Below are 19,720 nucleotides of genomic sequence, written 5' to 3'. Positions count from 1 at the left end.
TGTGCTAGAAGGCAAAGTTGTGATGAGTGGGTTCCTCCTTGTTTGTTTAAGTAGTACATGGTTGTCATATTGTCTGTTTTGATGAGAATGTGTTTGTGAACAAAAAGAGGTTGAAAAGCTTTCAGTCCTAGGAATACTGCTATCAGTTCTAAGTGATTTATGTGAAGTTGTTTTTGTTTGGTGTCCCATTGTCCCTGAATGTTGTGATTGTTGAGATGTGCTCCCCATCCAATCATTGATGCATCTGTTGTAAGAATGGCGTGAAGCACAGGGTCTTGAAATGGCCGCCCTTTGTTTAAATTTGTGGAATTCCACCACTGAAGCTATATGTGTGTTTGGCGGTCTATCAACACTAGATCTTGAAGATGACCATGTGCCTGCGACCATTGTTTTGCAAGACACTGTTGTAAGGGCTGCATGTTTAATCTTGCGTTTGGGACAATGGCGATGCATGATGCCATCATGCCCACCAGTTTCATGACAAATTTGACTGTGTATTGTTGGTTTGGCTGGATTTTTGGCAATTTGCTGTGGAATGATTGTACCCTTTGTGGACTTGGGCTTGCAAGTGCTCTTTGGGTGTTTAATGTGGCTCCTAAATACTTCTGAATTTGCGCTGGTTGTAGGTGCGATTTTTGGTAGTTTATGGAGAACCCCAGTGTGTGTAGGGTGTTTATTACATAACGCGTATGATGTTGGCACTGTGTTTGAGTGTTGGCTTTTATTAGCCAGTCGTCGAGATATGGAAAGACATGTATATGTTGTCTCATGTATGCTATGACTACGGAAAGGCATTTTGTAAATACTCTGGGAGCTGTTGTTATCCTGAAAGGTAATACTTTGAACTGGTAATGTTTTCCTTGTATTACAAATCTGAGATATTTTCTGTGAGCTGGATGGATGGGTATGTGAAAATACGCATCTTTTAGATCCAGTGTTGCCATAAAATCTTGCTGTTGTAACAGTGGGTCTACATCCTGTAGTGTTACTATGTGAAAGTGCTCTGATCGGATGTAGAGATTGAGAGTTCTGAAATCTAGTATTGGTCTCAATGTTTTGTACTTTTTGGGAATGAGGAAATACAGGGAGTAAACCCCTGTTCCTTTCTGATGATGTGGCACAAGTTCTATGGCTTGTTTGAGTAATAGTGCCTGTACCTCAGTTTGCAACATTGAAATGTGTTGAGATGGGAGTTTGTGTGTTTTTGGAGGAATATCTGGAGGAGTTTGTGTGAACTCTATGCAGTAACCATGTTGGATAATGGCTAACACCCAATTGTCTGTTGTGATGAGTAACCGGTGGGTGTGGAACGTTTGTAGTCTTCCTCCCACAGGGGAAGTGTGGTGAGGGAAGATGTGGATGAAGTCACTGTTTGGTATGAGTGGGTTGCTTTGAGGGCTGGTATTTTCCTCTAGATCTAGTAAATTGTCCTCTGTAGGTTCCCCGAAACCCCCCTCTCTGGTATTGCATCTGGTAAGAGGGTTTGGCTTGGGAAGTAGATGGCTCAGATGGTTGGGGTCTAAAGCCTCCCCTATATTGACGCTTTCGAAATGAGCCTCTGTATTGTGTTGAATAAAGCGCCCCTATAGCTTTGGCAGTGTTGGCGTCTTTTATCATTTTGTCAATGGCTGTATCAACCTGTGTGCTGAATAGTTGTTGCTCGTTAAAAGGCATGTTGCGAACAGCCTGCTGAATTTCAGGTTTAAAGCCTGACGACCTAAGCCATGCGTGTCGCCTAAGGGTGACAGCCGTATTAATAGTTCTTGCGGCTGTGTCTGACTGTACAGAGTGTGATGGAGACTGTGCCGTGGAGGTAGCAGGCGGGGAGATAGTTAGGTGAGGAGAATGAGGAGGAGACTGGTGAGTTGAAAACTGAGGAGGCGGAGATTTTTGTCTTAGTTTTGGCACTTTAGCAGGTGGCTGATCAGTGTCCAAATGTCCACGAAAGGCCAGTTTCCTCTTTGTTCTTAGAGGAGGTGCAGTGAGGATTTTTCCAGTGTCTTTATGAATTTGTATTCTGGCCTGTTTCTCGTCAAAATCCTCCATTTGTGTCAGTTCTTCTGCAAATTTATGGCTTTCTTTTAATTGCTTTGAAAGTCCACGCTCCTCGGTGTATGTGTGCTTTTTCTGCTCCGAAGCCGGCTTCTTCGGGATCGAAAGGCCTTGTTGGCCTCAGCTCCGAGAGTGACTTTCGGGGCTTCAACTCGATGGGTCGGTGCTTTATAATTTCAGAACCTGTGCCTCGGCTCGAGTCTGAAGGCTTTGTTGTTGGTGGGGCCTTTCTCGGTGCCGAAGATGCTGCTTGGTCACCGGTAGTTTTCTTACAGGTAGAGCCATGACCTTCTGGCAGTTGCGTCCCCGAGGCCTTGTATTTGGGCTTGGATTGGGTCGGGGAAGTGTACTCACATGCTGGCCCGCTGTTATCGGTCGGTCGATGTCGGACTCGTGCTCGGAATCGCCCCCCTGAACGGAGATGGCGGTGTGGATCATTTCCTCCTCTTCTGCATCGAGGTGTTCGGTGCTTCTGGACGCCATCTTTAACCTTTGCGCTCTTCGGTCGCTCAGAGTCTTTTTCGAGCTGAAGGATCTGCAGGCTTCGCAAGTATCCTCTCGGTGATCTGGAGATAGACACAGGTTACAAACTAGATGTTGGTCCGTGTAAGGATACTTGGCATGGCACCGAGGGCAGAATCTAAACGGGGTCCGGTCCATGAGGCTTCAACAAGACTTTTGGTCGGGCCGACCAGGCCCAAGTTGGGCGCGGGTGCCCTGAAGGGCAAGTAGAGATCTGTATCCGCCGGTACCGAGGTGTCGATGATAGATGGTACTCAATCGAAAACAATACCGACGAATTGAGAGAGTTTGTAATATTTTTCCGACTCGAACAACCGGAGTGAAAAGAAACACATCTGAACCCGATGGCGGAAAGAAAACAATCTAAGATGGAGTCGATGCCGATGCACAATGGAGCCGAAAAGGAGGAGTTACTCGGTCCCATGACTCGAAAATACTTCTTAGAAGATAACAACTTGTAACACTCCGAGCCCAACACTAGATGGCAGGACCTGTGCATAACATGTGTATCTGCCGCTACACATGCCATCAAACATATATATATGTCAAATGAAGCCTTAATCTCTTCACTGACATTCAATAAACTCTCACATTTTGCATGCTTTCAAAAAGCTAAAGCCTCTAAAATAAATGACATTGAAAAGTACAGGATACCCCTCTGAATCACAAAGAACTCTGGAAGTATATATTTGCATTGAGTTGAGCCTTTCACTGTTCATGTAGATACAACATCCTTTACAGTAGGTCAATCTGATGAGACTCTTGCTGATAATGAATCAATAATAATGTGTTGCATGTCTCTGTGCCCGGTTTTAGTTCTTACAGTTTTTCCACTGATTAACATTTTTCTTTAGATACCAATTAATGTTGTTGAATGCCATTATCTCATTAATCGATATTAAAACCACATAGTTCTACCAGTTCATACCACTTTACTTTCTGACCTGGTAATGCCTAAGCTAAGGTGAAAACTGGACCAATCAGTATATTCGACTTCATAACTTGATAAGAATGGATTTGTTATGCTCCAAATAGCCCAGTGACCTAGGTTGATTTCCTTTACTAAAGGTTTCATTTTTTAAGACCGCTCCAGAAAATTGTTCACCACCATCAAATTCATCTTTAATTGCTCCCACAATGTTGTCTCAGGATAGCCAGGTTATCTCCTGGCAGAGGGCAGCTGTTCATGAATACAAGGTGGAGCGAGATGTAGAGCAGCAAAGGGTCAATACGTATGCTCACCATGTCTGGTATAAGCTGCCGGTTACTGCTCCATGACACTGGCAGCTGTTTCCAGTCACGTAGGAGGTTGATCCATTAAAGAAAAATGTCACGATGGTTTACCACACCATGCAAGCCATCCTTAAAGTGACATTAGATTAGATCTAGCACAAAATGGAGCCATGGGTTTTAAAACTGCACAGGAACTATCGGGGAAGCTAAGCACCTCTTACTTTTGACATTAACCATCAACAGCTGCGCAGGGAAAAGTTAATGCATGGACCTTCCCTAACCAAGAGGGATCCACATAGCGTTTCTATGGAAGCAAAGCATTCTAATATTATGCAGACATTTAGGATTAGACCTGTATCGATGGTATGAATGGTACACTCAAAAATGTATCCTTTTTGTATTTATAATATTTGACAAGTCATGCCACAGCACACAGATTAAAACACTCTGAGTGACTTGTAAAATTCTCGGATGTTATCCCCATAGTCAGCAAATTAAAATATCAAATATCAAATCCTTTTGAAAAAGACGAAAATGTCCCTAAATCTCCCCAAAATTATCCATTTTCTCCCAAGTACCCCTAAATAGGAGAATGTGGAGGTCAATACCCGTATGTAAAGTAATGCAGGACATAACCTCTGCTCGAGCATTATGCCTAAGTGAGCTGCCACACCTATGCTAACTTGGCTTGGAGCCAGTTTTTAAGTGTGCCGCCCTGATGCTTGGCTTGTGCCAAGTCTCCTGCGGTCCACGTTTGAATGGAACATCGGCAGAGTCTCTGTTTATGCAGGATGCCAAGACAGTCATGAGGCTGGAGGAGATGGAACTATTTTGGGAACAGTTAAGCATATTATACCAATATTAGCAACGTTTGCAATCTGGGACATAAAAGAAACTAGCAACGGGTGGCACTTGGACTTTTATGGGCACAGGAGATTTATGCATAATGGTTATTTATGAAAACATGGTGTGCATACTGAAGCAATATAGAAGCTGGAAATCTGTGCAGCGCAGTAGCATTCAGGAAAATAATATTATAGGCATACTTGGGCATTACGAAAAATGTAAAGTGCCCATCAGTGGACTTAAAGAAACTGGTAAAGATAATTCACAATCCCTCCAGCCAGATTCTTAATTTTACAATGCACTCGTGTCAAAACCCCTTGAGTGCCTCTTTCACACGGCCAGTTACACCACCTGTACATTACTGCTCCAGTGGCTGAAATGTAGGTCAGTAGTCCTTCCTACTTTCTCCTAATGATTCACCACATGGGAAAAAATACAAAACATTCACTCTTTTGCAACAGAGTGCAAGTCGTGCTAATCGTCTAATAATCAGATTGGAAGTAAAGGCACGCAGGTTCTTGCTCTGTAGGTGCATGAGCAGGAATCATTGTGACATCAGAACAGGTTTTTAATCTTTCCTTAAAGACAACCTAAGACGCAGTTTAATTATCGGATGCTATTTGTGAAATCAGATCAAAGGAAATTGTTGTAATGAACTGAAATGAATATTGCAGTACTGCTTCACGTTATAGTCTGTCATAGTCACTTCTATAGAGATACAGAAAAAAAATACAGGAAATTATTGTTAAAGAGACAGAAAGACATATTTCTCAATATTTCTCGGTACCTGCACTGAAAGGGATATTAGCTTCATTCTTCTTAAACTTTCCTTCTTTATCCAGGAACCTGTTGGGGTTGAATTTCTCTGGCTCATCCCAATAGTTCTTGTCTTGAAGTGCAGTCTGCAGGAACTCAATCACCGGAGCGCCCTTAGAAGATACAAACACAATCAGACTACATGTATCATCACTTAGAATTTAACGTTGCATGTCTGTCCATGCTGAACACTCGAAATTGCTTACTTATGAACCCATATAATTATAACCAGGCCTAAGCTCTATGATAACGTTTGAGTGAACTGTGGAGGGGTGAATGTTTTGTTTGGGCAGATTTCAAAAAGATCAAAAACTAATTTTTTAAAGAAATGACACATTTTCTGTTTTTGTTACTTAATGTAATATATATCCATTTCATCTCCCTCTGAACAGCTAACCTCCCTTCTTGCTGTCCTTATAACCACTGTACCTCAGGACCACTGGGAATCAACAACTGGTATATTAATCCAATTATGTTTACCGTAGCTTAGCACCGCAGTGTGGTTCTTACACAGCAGAAAGCGATTCTGATTTGGATCATTCAGTAATTGTAGAACTGCTGAACGTAGTCACGCTACAGTCGTTCTCATCTTGTGGCAATAGTTTCCTGTATGAGTTCAGCTTATAATTAGACAGAGTGCACAGCTGTCTTGCACCAGTCTCCTTTCTCAACAACTACCTCCAAACTGCTCAACACCCACACACAATAAAGAAGAACATGTACCTCTGCTTTTCTAGCAGTCGATAATCTTTAAGAAAAATGTGAGTATTTTTCAAAATTCTTTAAATCAAAAAGATTAGAATTTCCCTCGGACTGCCAAGTATGTAGGTATAAGGCCGCCAGTTAAGATAAAAGCACCCTCATCTCCCCTACTGGACTAAAACTATTAACACACCACATACACCACATACACATGGGTTGAACCAGATAGTTTTCAACTCCCTCCCTCCACAACCTCCCTCTTAAAAAATCCTCAAGATACATCACACCTGCTCTCACTACACGTCAGCAGTTAACCATGAAAGTTCAGGATATTTTAATGCTCGGATGTAACATACACCAAGTTCTTGCTGAAATCCTGAATTACTTATCACAAACGTTGACAACTTCTGAGTTCTGCAGAGCCATCAATGTTTTGTTTTCATCAGTGCAGCACCCTAAGTGTGCCATGTATGCTCAGAGCACCAAAGGCCCCAAGCTGAACCATAGCCATGAGGCTCAAAGAGGCGGAAACGGCCTAAAGCTCATTGTGTCACATTTCATAAGGGACTGAGCAGGACCAAGACTGATTTGTTCATGGCTGCTTCCTGACTGAACAGGCGTAGTGGTTAAAAAACAATGGAATTGATCACTGCACAGAATAATTACCCTGGGTGGGATTAATTCAATAAGTTCAGTCATCACTTTGTTGTTTTCCTCTTTTACTCCCTATAGATATTTTCACAAAACACTCTCACAATCCTTCTCAGGCATGGACTCCAGTATCTGAACTCTATCATACTTACAATCTGAACACACCCCTGATGTTGTCTACTCAATAAAGATCTAGAATGCCTCTTAAACCAGTGCAGCTTCCAGAAATTAAATTTTCAGACACTCATTTACTGCCTTATTTGCTAATTTTTATAACTGCACTTTGACAGTGCATAAATGGGTTTATTTTATAATACCTGGTTTATTCCAATCACCCTTCGCAATGCTGCTTATTCGTCTGCTACTCTTTGCAGAATTAGAAAATACAAAACGTTAACAGCATATGCTCTGCACTGCGGCATAACACTCTTGAGGTATGGTCTGTGCTATATAAAACTGCTAATAAACAGTGCTTTGGCAAAATTAAAAAATAGAAAAGAAAACAGAAAGTGGCTCACACAACCCCACTCAGTGTCTAGGTAACCTATTGCAACAAATCAACACACTTGGCTGACTATCATGCAAAAAAGTGCATCTATTTGCACAAGTACCTTGGGAATTGTGTAGCCTTTGAACTTGATCTCGTTGACAGCAGAATGGGGAAGGCTGGTGGGGAGGAGGTTGGCATATCTCTGAATTTCATGGAGCACTGCATCAGTATAGGGCAAGTGTAGACGGTCCTCCATTGAGGGGCACCGGTGTGCCCCCAGCACATCATCAATTTCCTTCTGAACTTTTTCTAGAATAAAAAAAGAAGTATTTAATAGCTTGCATTTTTTTCGCAGAAATAGCTGAGGCAGATACCACACTATTTGACAACAAGGTAAAAAAACAAAAACTGTTTGTACTATAATTAAAGCATCATCAACAATTTGCAGTTCCAAATGTAAAGCCACGATACCAATCCTTGTATTGCAATAGTGTGGTTTTAGCATATGATGTGAAGCCAAATGTTCCAGATCAGCCCCAGAACCCCTCACCCAAAGAGAAGAAGTGCCCCCCGTCCTTAGTGAGGACACCACTCTAGTGGCATCAGGGATCCGATCACAGGTGCCTGATTTCTTGGCACAGTTTACTGGACTCCCACTAATCCAGTAGCCACTGGCTAGCTGTCTGAGGGTAATGCCTGGCCAGAGTGCCAGCACACCCTGGCACCCCTAGGTGTCAGAAAGAGAAAGGGAGGGGTCCTGTAGCACAGAACATTCTTCCTCAGCTACAGATGGTAACTGGAACTATCATACAGGCTCCCATAGCACATGGGAGTGGTCTGGGCAAAGTGATCTCCCCTTCAAGGACTGAAATCAAGCTTTCCCATCTCCTTCTGTCTCTGCTGATGTGCTGAAAGCTTCCTTATCTTGAGCAGCTGTTTGCAATTTCCTTTTCTTCCAAGCGGATGTTCGACAAGCCACACACCACAGCTGGTCCTCTGCATTCAGACTGCTGACTGATGCCTTTTCTCCTCCACAGCAGAATTGATCCATCACAGAGCAAACTCTCAAGTTCAGATGGGGTGAGCAAGCTTCCTTGCCTTTACGTCACGGGCCCACAGCTAGCTTCTCTAAATGTTTGTTAGAACCGAAGACCAGTCTTGAACAACTACTGACCAATCAGGCCAGACTTTTATTACCTCTGATTGATAGGCTGATCCAATCAGAGGATCATCTACTTTTGAATCCTGGGTGCCTCTCCAATCGTGAGGCACAAACGTGTCATGCTCACTGTGTGTGCAAGGCATGCAAGGACGCGTTACTGTCCTTCAGGACATGCTCTTAAAAACAGCCTGGGCTATTCCCCGAGAGGAATTTTAATTAACTTCAGACCAGGAGGCACTGACCATCACCAAACTGAAAAGGGGAAGGGTCCCTCGTAGCAGACTTAGGTCAGCTAAATGTATATAAAAGCAAATGTCTATCCCCAGCCCACCAGGCTTCTCCAAGGAATAGAGAGGGGTACGGGGGAAGCTGGGATGCCAAGCAGAACAGCTCAGCTCACGTTAAACGCAAGGGCTCACCTCACCATCCTCCCCTAGGGAACCTATTGACTCCCAAACACACATCCCAGGTAGACAAAGGCAAGAGGACTACAGACAAAGAAAACTGATCAAGAAAGTGGGTAGCAAGCCCCCCTCACCAAGGGTACAAATATACAGGTATCCCTGAAAGTGGATTTATTCCTGCCACCACTGCCAGTCTCCCCCGCCTTGATAGAGAGGGCAGTAGTCACTCTGTGAAATAGGGGTCCACCATACATGTTCCCCTTGACCTTATATCTAAGCTCTAGGGTCTCCTTTCATGTAAACACGGACATCCCTCAGTGGACATGCATGATCTAGAAACCATGTAGTACCTTTTAAGTAGCTTGCCTGTAGATCACCATAAGGCAGGAGAAGCACTCTCTCCAGAGACACGCAGAAGACTTATCGTCCCAACATCATGCCTTAACTGAATTCTACATACACCATCAATACAGACTCTACCACTCCTTTAAATTGTCATATGTGCTCTGTCAAGTACATATCAGTCAATCATCTTTCCATGTCTCCTTTGGAAGATATAAATCACTGATGTGCCTAATAGCTTTGTCCTCTCTCCTCTCACTCCAGACTCCTTGGTTCTGTCTGTATTCTCTACTTCCACCTGCCTAAAATGAACAACTGAGATGACATGTTGCAGAAGATGAAATGAGCTAATTACTTGAAAATCTCTGCACATTAAGCAACATGCCAAAGGCTCACACAATCCCTACACCATTCTTACACTCTTATTAGGTCTTGCGGTGGCTATGACTTTTGGTCTGTTGTTGGATTATTCACATTTTAATTACGCTCACTAGAGCGCACAACCTGTGGCAATAGGTAAACCAACTTAAGTCATTATATAACTTCACTATGAGTGAAGACTTCTGCCCTTTCACAAGGAGCACATCCACACACAAAGGAGTTCCCTTCAGTGCCAAGAACTACTATGGCAATGTGTGTTTTTGAGACTAGAAAATATATCTGCTTTTTCCATTGTCTTTTTTTTTATTATTGGTGAGAGTACGGCAACTCCAATAAAAATGTTTTATAAGAAAAGTAGCCAAACAATACATGTATTGACAAAGCCAAAAAGCTGGCAGACAATGCCAGACAGTAACTTTGCCAAGTCTATATCACACTTACTATGATTGAATCAAACACTACTGCCATTCCACACCCCTTATTTGGTTTCTCTCTTCCCCTTGTAAAATTACAGGAAACCTTCAGTGAGCAATATCTAAAGTACATACAGCATTAGCTGCTCAATGTGCAGAGCCAATGTGCAGAGTTTCATTACTAACTACATATCACTGTATGTTGTCAATACCCGTTTCTGCACAGCTTCTCAACGTTCCTCTCCATAGTAAATCATGTATTTTTTTCCATGTGCTACTTATTACCGCATTTCAAATGCATTCATGTTGTTTTCAAATTTGGTACATTAGTGTGCGTATGACATAAATGAAAGAGAAGATGGAATACCTATTGAATGAGAAAGACTGACAGTTGTGTAACTTTCTGGATCATTGAGGATTTGAATTAATATTGATACAGTGCATATTTCATCTGATAATGGCAACAGGACTTTTTTTAACATCTTTATTTAGCATTTGTTTGAAAGAGAAAAACAAGACACAGTTAACATCATTTTCAGCAATATTGGAGAAAAGCAGGAGGACCCGCACACGTTCCTCCCCAGAAGTTTACAATATAATAAAACAAGGAAGACCCACTGCGTTCATAGAACAACGACACTTTCCATGTTACCCCCCAACTGTGAATCATACAAGCAGCAGAAGGTAGATAAATAGTAAGACACACCCTCTATAGTGTCTGTGTGAGATACAAAGGGGACAGCCCCTCAGCATGGCGTCCCAACAGTGCAACAAGGTAAGTCTCAGAAGTACAAGGCAATTTGGGTCCCCATCTGAGTCTGGGGGGATAGTACTCATATCTGAAACCCTCAGTGTTTTAGACATAGTAATGTGCATGCCCCCTCTATCTTGACTGCGTATGTGTTATGAAAGGACGCCATGTGAATTTAGCCGCCTCGTCTCGCAACGTGGCAGTGATCTCCACGGCTTGTAGGTTCCATTCCTTTCCCCACCACAGATATAGCATTGGGGCCCGAGCCGTCTTTCACATCTGCGCTATACAAACTTGTGCTGCCAGTAATAGGTGGGAAAAGAATCACCCATGGGAAGTGGGCAAAGGGAGGGTTATATGCTAGGAGGATTGCCAGAGGGCTTCGGAGCAGAGTAACATTGGTGATAGTGTGATAGTGAGCAGGATCTCAATACAAAATTTCTGAATTAGCAGACACACCCACCAGATTGGGTAAAAAGTGTTCCCCTTTCCCGTACCCCTTCCAGCAAAGATCTGGGCTTCCGAACATTTTGTGCGGATGCACAGGCATTAAATACCATCGAGTAAGTAGTTTATTTTCCTTATAATGGAGAAATATACATGATGTGGAAGCCCTTTGCCAAAACGCTCCCCAGGTGGCATCTGTAATGTCTCTATTTAGTTCACTGGCCCATTGCTTCATGTAGGGTGACATAAAGGTGATGTCAGATTAAGCATATCATGATACAGCAGGGATACGCATTTATGTCTAACGTTTGAATGGTACAGCATTTCTATGGGTGTGTCCTCCCACTGCATGGCCTGGTGAGCAGCCCAATGCAGCGCCTGTCCAAACTTGTATGTTTCCTCTCCCCCGGGCAAGGAGGATTTCTACCTCAAATTGTTGGTTGTCAGTATTTCCCTATCACTGTAAAAGCCTCTCAGTTTGGAGGACTGCCCTTGAGCTCAGCCAAAAAAGCTGGGATGATACCTGGTGGAAAATCCTCACTGGGTGTCAATGGGGTAAAATGAAATGAATATAACAAAGTGCTGCCTCCCTCGTACCTACCGCCAATAAACCAGTAAGGTGGATGTCAATGGGAACGGAGGGGGGTACTGGGCCAGCGTTGTCTTGGGAAGCCAGAGGAATCCATCCAGTGGGAACTTAGAAACGGCGTACTCGACCGGTACCCACAGCTTTAGGTCTGGGTCATAGTTCCAGCCCAATGAGGGGCAAAGTTGAGTTGTCAGGATGTATGTCGAGATGTCAGGAAACCCCAAGCCCCCCTCCGCTACTAGTCAAAATAGTATTGCCAGGGCCACACAAGGTGATTTCCCTCCCTGAACAAAGTGAAACATTTTATTGCATATCTGGATTTGTGTTGGTTTGGATATGGTAAAGGGAAGAGTCTGGGGGAGGTAGTATCATAGGCAGAGTAGGAAGTTAATCTTAAGGGAATTTAGCCATCCCAGCCAAGAGATCTCCAGTTTGCCCCAGCAGTATAGGTATTTGAAAACAACTGCGAGCAGAGGGGGCAGGTTGCTATCGTAAAGGGTTTCTGTGCGGGTGGAAAGCTGGATCCCAAGGTACGTAATCATTCAAGTGGACCATTGAAATCCTCTCACAGGATGGACTCCTGGAGGCCATCCTCTGGGGCCGACACTCCCATGCCCCAAGATTTGGAAAGGTGAATTTTAAAGCCAGATGCCCAACCAAACATATCTAACTCTCTCATAAGCGGAGATATAGAAGAATTCAGTTCTGTGATAAAACATAGGATGTTGTCTGGAAAGAGGCCTAATTGGTGCTCCCTGTCACCCACTAGACAGGGAGCCATAGACATCAGGGTTATGCTGGATCTTTTCCATCAGGGGCTCCATAGTTACGGCAAAATCACAGGGGCATCCATGCAGAGTCCCTCTTGTGAGGCGGCAGGGAAGCATTCATTTTTAGCTTGGCCACCAGCCTCTTTAAGTTAGATTCTATATAGGGTGTCATCTTAGGGCCCATATGGGTTTTAGCCAAGACCTTTGACAGGTATGTCCAATTGACCCTGTCAAACACCTTCCTAGTGTCGAGCGAGAACAGCCCATAGACTGATGGTGTCCTTCAGCCACTTGCTTAAGTGATAGGGCCAGGCACATGTTTTCATTGGCCTATCTGTTGGGATTAAACTGGGCTGCTGGGGTACAATAAGGACCAGCCATATATGTTGGAGCTGTGTCACAAGAATGGGTGTAAAAAATGTAACATTGCATTTTACGAGTGTGATTGGACAGTAAGAAGAGCAGCTCTTTGGAGACTTGTGAGGCTTCAAGAGTAGCGTTAGGTGAGATTCCAACACCAAGTCAGTGACTGATGTAAAGAAGTAATTAAACACCTGTGCCATGGGGATGGCCAACAGGGGTGCAAAGGCTTTGTAAAAAAATGGCTGGAAACATGTCTGGGCCAGGAGCCTTGCATGTGGGGGGTGGAGGGGTTAGTAATCACTAGGTTCCAGGCTGATGTTGACCTCCAGCAATTGCAATGCCTCTCTCTGATCAGGAGGCTCATAGTCGTTAAGGTGCTAGTGTTCGTCAAGATGTTGGGCTTGGTATAATGCTGAGTAATAAATATGAAAAAGTGCCACAATGTTGGGTGCCTCGGTGTATGTGCCCCCCTCCTAGTCCCGAATTTCAAAGATGTAGCTACATGTGGATTGTATACATATTTTATGGGGTAAGAGGCGATACGCCTTGTTCCCTCACTCCTATTTTTGACAAATGTAGAGGAGCTTTTTAGCTGCATCCTTCATTAACAAATACTCTAGCTCTCCCGATATGTTGAAGGTCCTGTAGGATTTTATGTGAGACCCCTTCCTTATGCCTAGCAACAGCCTAGTGCAGCAGAGTTCCAGTTTACGAAGTGTGGCTGTTCTTTCAAAGGCTGGTGTATGTGACAGAAGTTCTCCCCTAAAAAACACCTTTGCTGCATCCCATAAGGTTGCAGGGGAGATATCCTCTTGGTAATTTCCTTTGAAATAGTGTTCAATTGTATCTTTTATGTGATCACGAAGAGTCGGATCGCTAATGGTGATCTTCTTCATGATCCATGGCTCGAGAAACAGAGGTTGTAGAGTGACCTGGCTTATGTCCAGCCGTAAGGGCACATGGTTGGCTAGTACCTTAACCACAATTGAGATGTCAAAGAGGCGAGGGAGCAGAGATCTGGAGGCCAAGAAGTAATCAAGTCAGGAGTAAGTCCTGTGGACTTTGGAATAGAATGTGTGATCTTGTTAATGAGGATGATGGTGCTGCCAAACATCTACAAGCAAAAGGTCAAGGAAGCCTTGGGCAAGGGGTGGAAGGGATTCTCTCTGCCAGCGGTGTGGGTGATTGTGCATAGGATGAAGGGAGACATTGAGATCCCCTCCTAGCAGTATGTCCCAGAAGGCAAAGAAGGAGATTTTCTGAAAAAGTTAATGGTAGAAAGTTTCCCTCTCTCCACTGAGCCCATAGATCGAGAAAATGGTAATGAGGGTGTTCCCCAAGTTCCTTGTATGGCCACCATATGATGCTACCTGTTCTTCTGAACGCTACTGAGAATAGGAAGGAGGCCCCACTGGAGGAGTTTTGCTACCCCTCCGGATATGAGGAATGGTACTGACTAGGGTACCAATAGTAAAGTATTGTCATATCCAATATGTTAAAGCCTTACGTTTAAACTAGTGAGTTAAGGCCCTGTACGTTCAGAGTAATGAAGTGAAGGGACGTCACAACCAGGTGTATGACTTGATTCCCTCAACACGTGTGTCAAAAAGTGAAAGACAAAATAACCCAAACATGGATTGAATAAAGAACAATCGAGGCGCCTCTTTTGGACCCCACACAGCAGGGGGCCAGACCAGCCACCTATAACAGATAGGAAACATGGAGAACAAATATTGGCATCGCATGAATACAAGAGGCAGGGATGCTAGCTCTAGTTGAAGTGCCACCCCCATCACTCATGCACTGTCCCATATTAGTGGTGTTGAGCCAAGGTCGGTGTGAAAATTATTGTCCTTCCTCACTGCCATGTAAGGCAGATATGTAGGCGATACCAACATAGCTCTTAGGGGGATCATGTAGGGTCTCATCGTCCGAGGAGGCTTCTCTCTGTTCTTTTCTGGATTGGCATTTCTTTTTGGTCGATTTTGTTGTTTGAAAACACCAACTACCCCTACGATCCACCATTGCCATATCATGCTGGTCCCGAGAGACCTGTGTGTCTGGGGGAGGAAGTAGTCCTAAAAGGTGGCATGCCTCAAGTGGTGTCCAGGTGACGATTTTCTTTTCCTGGAAGCTGAAATGGAGGCAGAGTGGAAACCCCCACTGGAGGGAGATCTTGTGGATCAGTAGAAGCTGGGCGGCATCTTTAAACTCCTTGCGGCAACTTAATGTATAAGCTGACTCATCTTGGTTTAGGAAGCTGGTGTCCTTTCAGAAGATGATCTGTTCCTGTTGCCTGGCCACCTGCATTATCTGTGCCTCCAGGTGAAAGTAGTGAACCTATGTGAGGGTATCTGTGGTAGATTATTTTCCTGTTGGAACGTGGAGAACACTGTGTGTGCAGTCAAGAGGCAGTGGTTGGTCACCTGGCAGATGGAAGAGATGGGCAAAGATGGCCTGAACATGCACCTCGAGATCCATCTGTAGGACTGACACATTCATGCTTCAGATGTGCATGCTGTTTCTTCTCGAGCAGTTTTCCAGATCGTCAATTTTTATCTTGGAGTAATTCATATCTCTACCAGTTTCTCATTATGTGCTGTTCAGTCCACATTGTCCTGTATATGTTCTGCTACTGCAATCAGACGGTAGTCAGTTTGGCACAGGGACTGGTCCACGTCAGGAATGGCTCTAGTGAAGTCCTGACGAAAAGAGGAGATATCCTTATAAAACTCGACTAACAGTTGAATGTACTCCTTGGTTGCTGGGGCCCGAGCATCAGAGCACTCCACCTGGTCATGGATCATGGTCAATGGGGCCTCACCCGATGGACGAGGGGTGTCAGCTTTCTGCAACGGGTCCTTAACCTCTTCAGTGCGGGCGTTAGCCACTGGCCGACACCCGCACTACCTCCCTTGTGCGGGTCACGACCAGTGGCTGACACCAGGGAGGGGGTTAAAAAATCCTCTGATGCGTCGCATCGGAGGGTTTGTTTTTAATTTTTAAAAACCCAGGAGACACGGAAGCTCTTCTGTGTCTCCACCCACCCCTTTGTGACATCAGCACACCGCGAGGAGCACTGACGTCACTATCTGTTTTCCCCACCGGAGCAGGAAGCGGACAAACATACCTTTCCGATTTTCGGGAAGGCCTCGTTTAAAAGAGGAGATTCTTCCCTTTCAAACGAGGCCTTCCTGAATGGGTTTCCTGGCTCTCTATCCTAGCTGCGCTCTGATCAAGGGCCAGGAATCCCCCACTAGACACCATGGATTTCACTTGGGGTGGGGTGGGGGGGTCGGCCCCCTCAGAAAACGGGGGCAATTTTTTTTTGAAAGGTAGGTTTACCCCTGGGGGGGATGACCGCGCCCCCGAGGGGTGTAAAAAAATGAAAAAAAATAAAAATAAAATAAATTGACAGGGGGTAGGGTCGCCCGTGAGCAGGGCCACCCCCTGTGGGGGAAATGCTTTTTTTTGTTTTTTTTGTTTAACAGCTGTGTGGTTTCCCTGGGGACCACATAGATAGGGAGATATATCTATAGATATTTATATACAGATATATTTATATATAGATCTCTCTCTCTCTCTCTCTCTCTCTATATATATATATATATATATATATATATATATATATATATATATATGGAAAATGTCACTTACCCAGTGTACATCTGTTTGTGGCATGAGACGCTGCAGAATTAAATGCTTTGCACATCCCGCCATCTAGTGTTGTGCTCGGAGTGTTACAAGTTGTTTTTCTTCGAAGAAGTCTTTTCGAGTCACAAGATCGAGGGACTCCTTCCCTTTCGGCTCCATTGCACATGGGCGTCGACTCCATCTTAGATTGTTTTCCCCGCAGAGGGTGAGGCAGGAGTTGTGTATTATAGTAATAGTGCCCATGCAATGGAGTAAATATGTATGTACATAATGTGGTTTAAAGCAATATATTTACAAATTTACAAATGTTCAAGATCAACTTCGAAACGGCTACAGGCTCCCGGGGAGGCGGGAGGGCACATGTGAATCTGCAGCGTCTCATGCCACGAACAGATGTACACTGGGTAAGTGACATTTTCCGTTCAATGGCATGTGTAGCTGCAGATACACATGCTTTGCATAGACTAGTAAGCAGTTATCTCCCCAAAAGCGGTGGCTCAGCCTGTAGGAGTTGAAGTTGTTTGAAATAAAGTTCGTAGTACTGCTTGTCCTACTGTGGCTTGCTGTGTTGTTAACACATCCACGCAGTAATGTTTGGTAAACGGATGAGGCGTAGACCATGTGGCTGCCTTACATATTTCAGTCACTGGAATGTTTCCTAGAAAGGCCGTAGTAGCACCTTTCTTTCTAGTCAAGTGTGCCTTTGGCGTTATAGGCAGTTCTCTTTTTGCTTTGAGATAACAGGTTTGAATGCATTTAACTATCCATCTGGCAATGCCTTGTTTGGATATTGGATTCCCTGTATGAGGTTTTTGAAAAGCAACGAACAGTTGTTTTGTTTTCCGAATTTGTTTTGTTCTATCAATGTAGTACATTAAAGCTCTTTTGATGTCTAATGTATGTAGTGCTCTTTCAGCTACGGAATCTGGTTCTAGAAAGAACACTGGTAGTTCTACTGTTTGATTTAAGTGGAACGGTGATATGACTTTTGGTAAGAACTTAGGATTTGTTCGTAAAACTACTTTATGCTTGTGTATCTGAATAAAGGGTTCTTGTATGGTAAATGCCTGTATTTCACTTACTCTTCTTAGAGATGTGATGGCAATTAGAAATGCTACTTTCCATGTTAAATATTGTATCTCACATGAGTGCATGGGTTCAAACGGTGGACCCATGAGCCGTGTTAAGACAATGTTGAGGTTCCACGAAGGAACTGGTGGTGTTCTTGGTGGTATAATTCTTTTTAGGCCCTCCATAAAAGCCTTTATGACTGGGATCCTAAAGAGTGAAGTTGAGTGTGTAATTTGCAGATAAGCTGAAATTGCGGTGAGATGTATTTTAATGGATGAAAAAGCTAGCTTTGACTTTTGTAAGTGCAGTAAGTAGCTTACGATGTCTTTAGCAGATGCGTGTAAGGTTTGAATTTGATTACTATGGCAGTAATAAACAAATCGTTTCAATTTATTTGCATAGCAATGTCTTGTGGTTGGTTTTCTAGCTTGTTTTATGACCTCCATACATTCATGTGTAAGGTCTAGATGTCCGAATTCTAAGACTTCAGGAGCCAAATTGCTAGATTCAGCGATGCTGGTTTGGGTGTCTGATCTGTTGTTTGTGTTGAGTTAACAGATCTGGTCTGTTTGGCAGTGTGACATGAGGCACTACTGAGAGGTCTAGTAGTGTTGTGTACCTAGGTTGTCTTGCCCAAGTTGGTGCTATTAGTATAAGTTTGAGTTTGTTTTGACTCAATTTGTTTAGCAGATATGGAAGGAGTGGGAGAGGGGGAAAAGCGTATGCAAATATCCCTGGCCAACTCATCCATAATGCATTGCCCTGAGATTGATCCTGTGGGTATCTGGATGCGAAGTTTTGGCATTTTGCATTTTCTTTTGTTGCAAATAGGTCTATTTGTGGTGTTCCCCATCTTTGGAAGTAATTGTTTAGTATTTGGGGGTGAATCTCCCATTCGTGGATCTGTTGGTGATCCCGAGAGAGATTGTCTGCTAACTGATTCTGAATTCCGGGAATAAACTGCGCTATTAGGCGAATGTGGTTGTGAATCGCCCAATGCCATATTCTCTGTGCCAGGAGACACAACTGTGTTGAGTGTGTTCCTCCCTGTTTGTTCAGATAATACATCGTTGTCATGTTGTCTGTTTTGACAAGAATGTGTTTGTGGCTTATTATAGGTTGAAATGCTTTCAACGCTAGAAATACTGCCAGTAGTTCTAAGTGATTTATGTGAAACTGTCTCTGTTGAGTGTTCCATTGTCCTTGGATGCTGTGTTGGTTGAGGTGTGCTCCCCACCCTATCATGGAGGCATCTGTCGTTATTACGTATTGAGGCACTGGGTCTTGAAAAGGCCGCCCTTGGTTTAAATTTATAGTATTCCACCATTGAAGCGAGGTATATGTTTGGCGGTCTATCAACACTAGATCTTGAAGTTGACCCTGTGCCTGTGACCATTGTGATACTAGGCACTGTTGTAAGGGCCGCATGTGCAATCTTGCATTTGGGACAATGGCTATGCATGAGGACATCATGCCTAGTAGTTTCATCACCATCTTCACTTGTATCTTTTGTTTTGGTTACATGGCTTGTATTACATTGTGAAATGCCTGCACCCTTTGTGGGCTTGGAGTGGCAATCCCTTTTGTTGTGTTGATTGTCGCCCCTAAGTATTGATGTGTTTGACACGGCTGAAGGTGTGACTTGTAGTTGAGTAAGAAACCTAGTTTGTGGAGGGTTTCTATGACATACTTTGTGTGTTGTGAACACCGTTCTTGCGTGTTGGTTTCGATTAACCAATCGTCTAGGTACGGTAACACATGTATTTGCTGCCTTCTGATATGAGCAGCTACTACTGCCAGGCATTTTGTAAAAACTCTTGGCGCAGTTGTTATCCCGAATGGCAACACTTTGAATTGGTAATGTACTCCTTGGAATACAAACCTTAAGTACTTTCTGTGTGAAGGATGTATCGGTATATGGAAGTATGCATCCTTTAGGTCTAGTGTTGTCATGTAGTCTTGTTTTTTGAACAATGGGATTACGTCCTGCAGTGTCACCATGTGAAAGTGATCTGATTTTATGTAGATATTTAATGTCCTGAGATCTAATATAGGTCTTAG

At 43.7% G+C, this 19,720-nt stretch overlaps 1 protein-coding gene across 1 annotated transcript in view; it reads right to left on the bottom strand.

Annotated features, from left to right (window-relative positions):
- Positions 1–19,720, bottom strand: part of LOC138246096 (cytochrome P450 2B2-like) — a 262,823-nt gene that overhangs the window by 7,234 nt on the left and 235,869 nt on the right. Inside the window, exons 7-8 of the mRNA XM_069200332.1 lie at positions 7,434–7,621; positions 5,441–5,582 (exon numbers count right to left, since the gene is read on the bottom strand). Of these exons, the coding sequence (XP_069056433.1) occupies positions 5,441–5,582; positions 7,434–7,621 (330 nt within the window). The remainder of the gene's footprint in view (positions 1–5,440; positions 5,583–7,433; positions 7,622–19,720) is intronic.

Source organism: Pleurodeles waltl, chromosome 7 (assembly GCF_031143425.1).
Source record: "Pleurodeles waltl isolate 20211129_DDA chromosome 7, aPleWal1.hap1.20221129, whole genome shotgun sequence".
Lineage (NCBI taxonomy): Eukaryota > Metazoa > Chordata > Amphibia > Caudata > Salamandridae > Pleurodeles > Pleurodeles waltl.
This window is presented reverse-complemented; position numbering and strand designations above follow the sequence as displayed.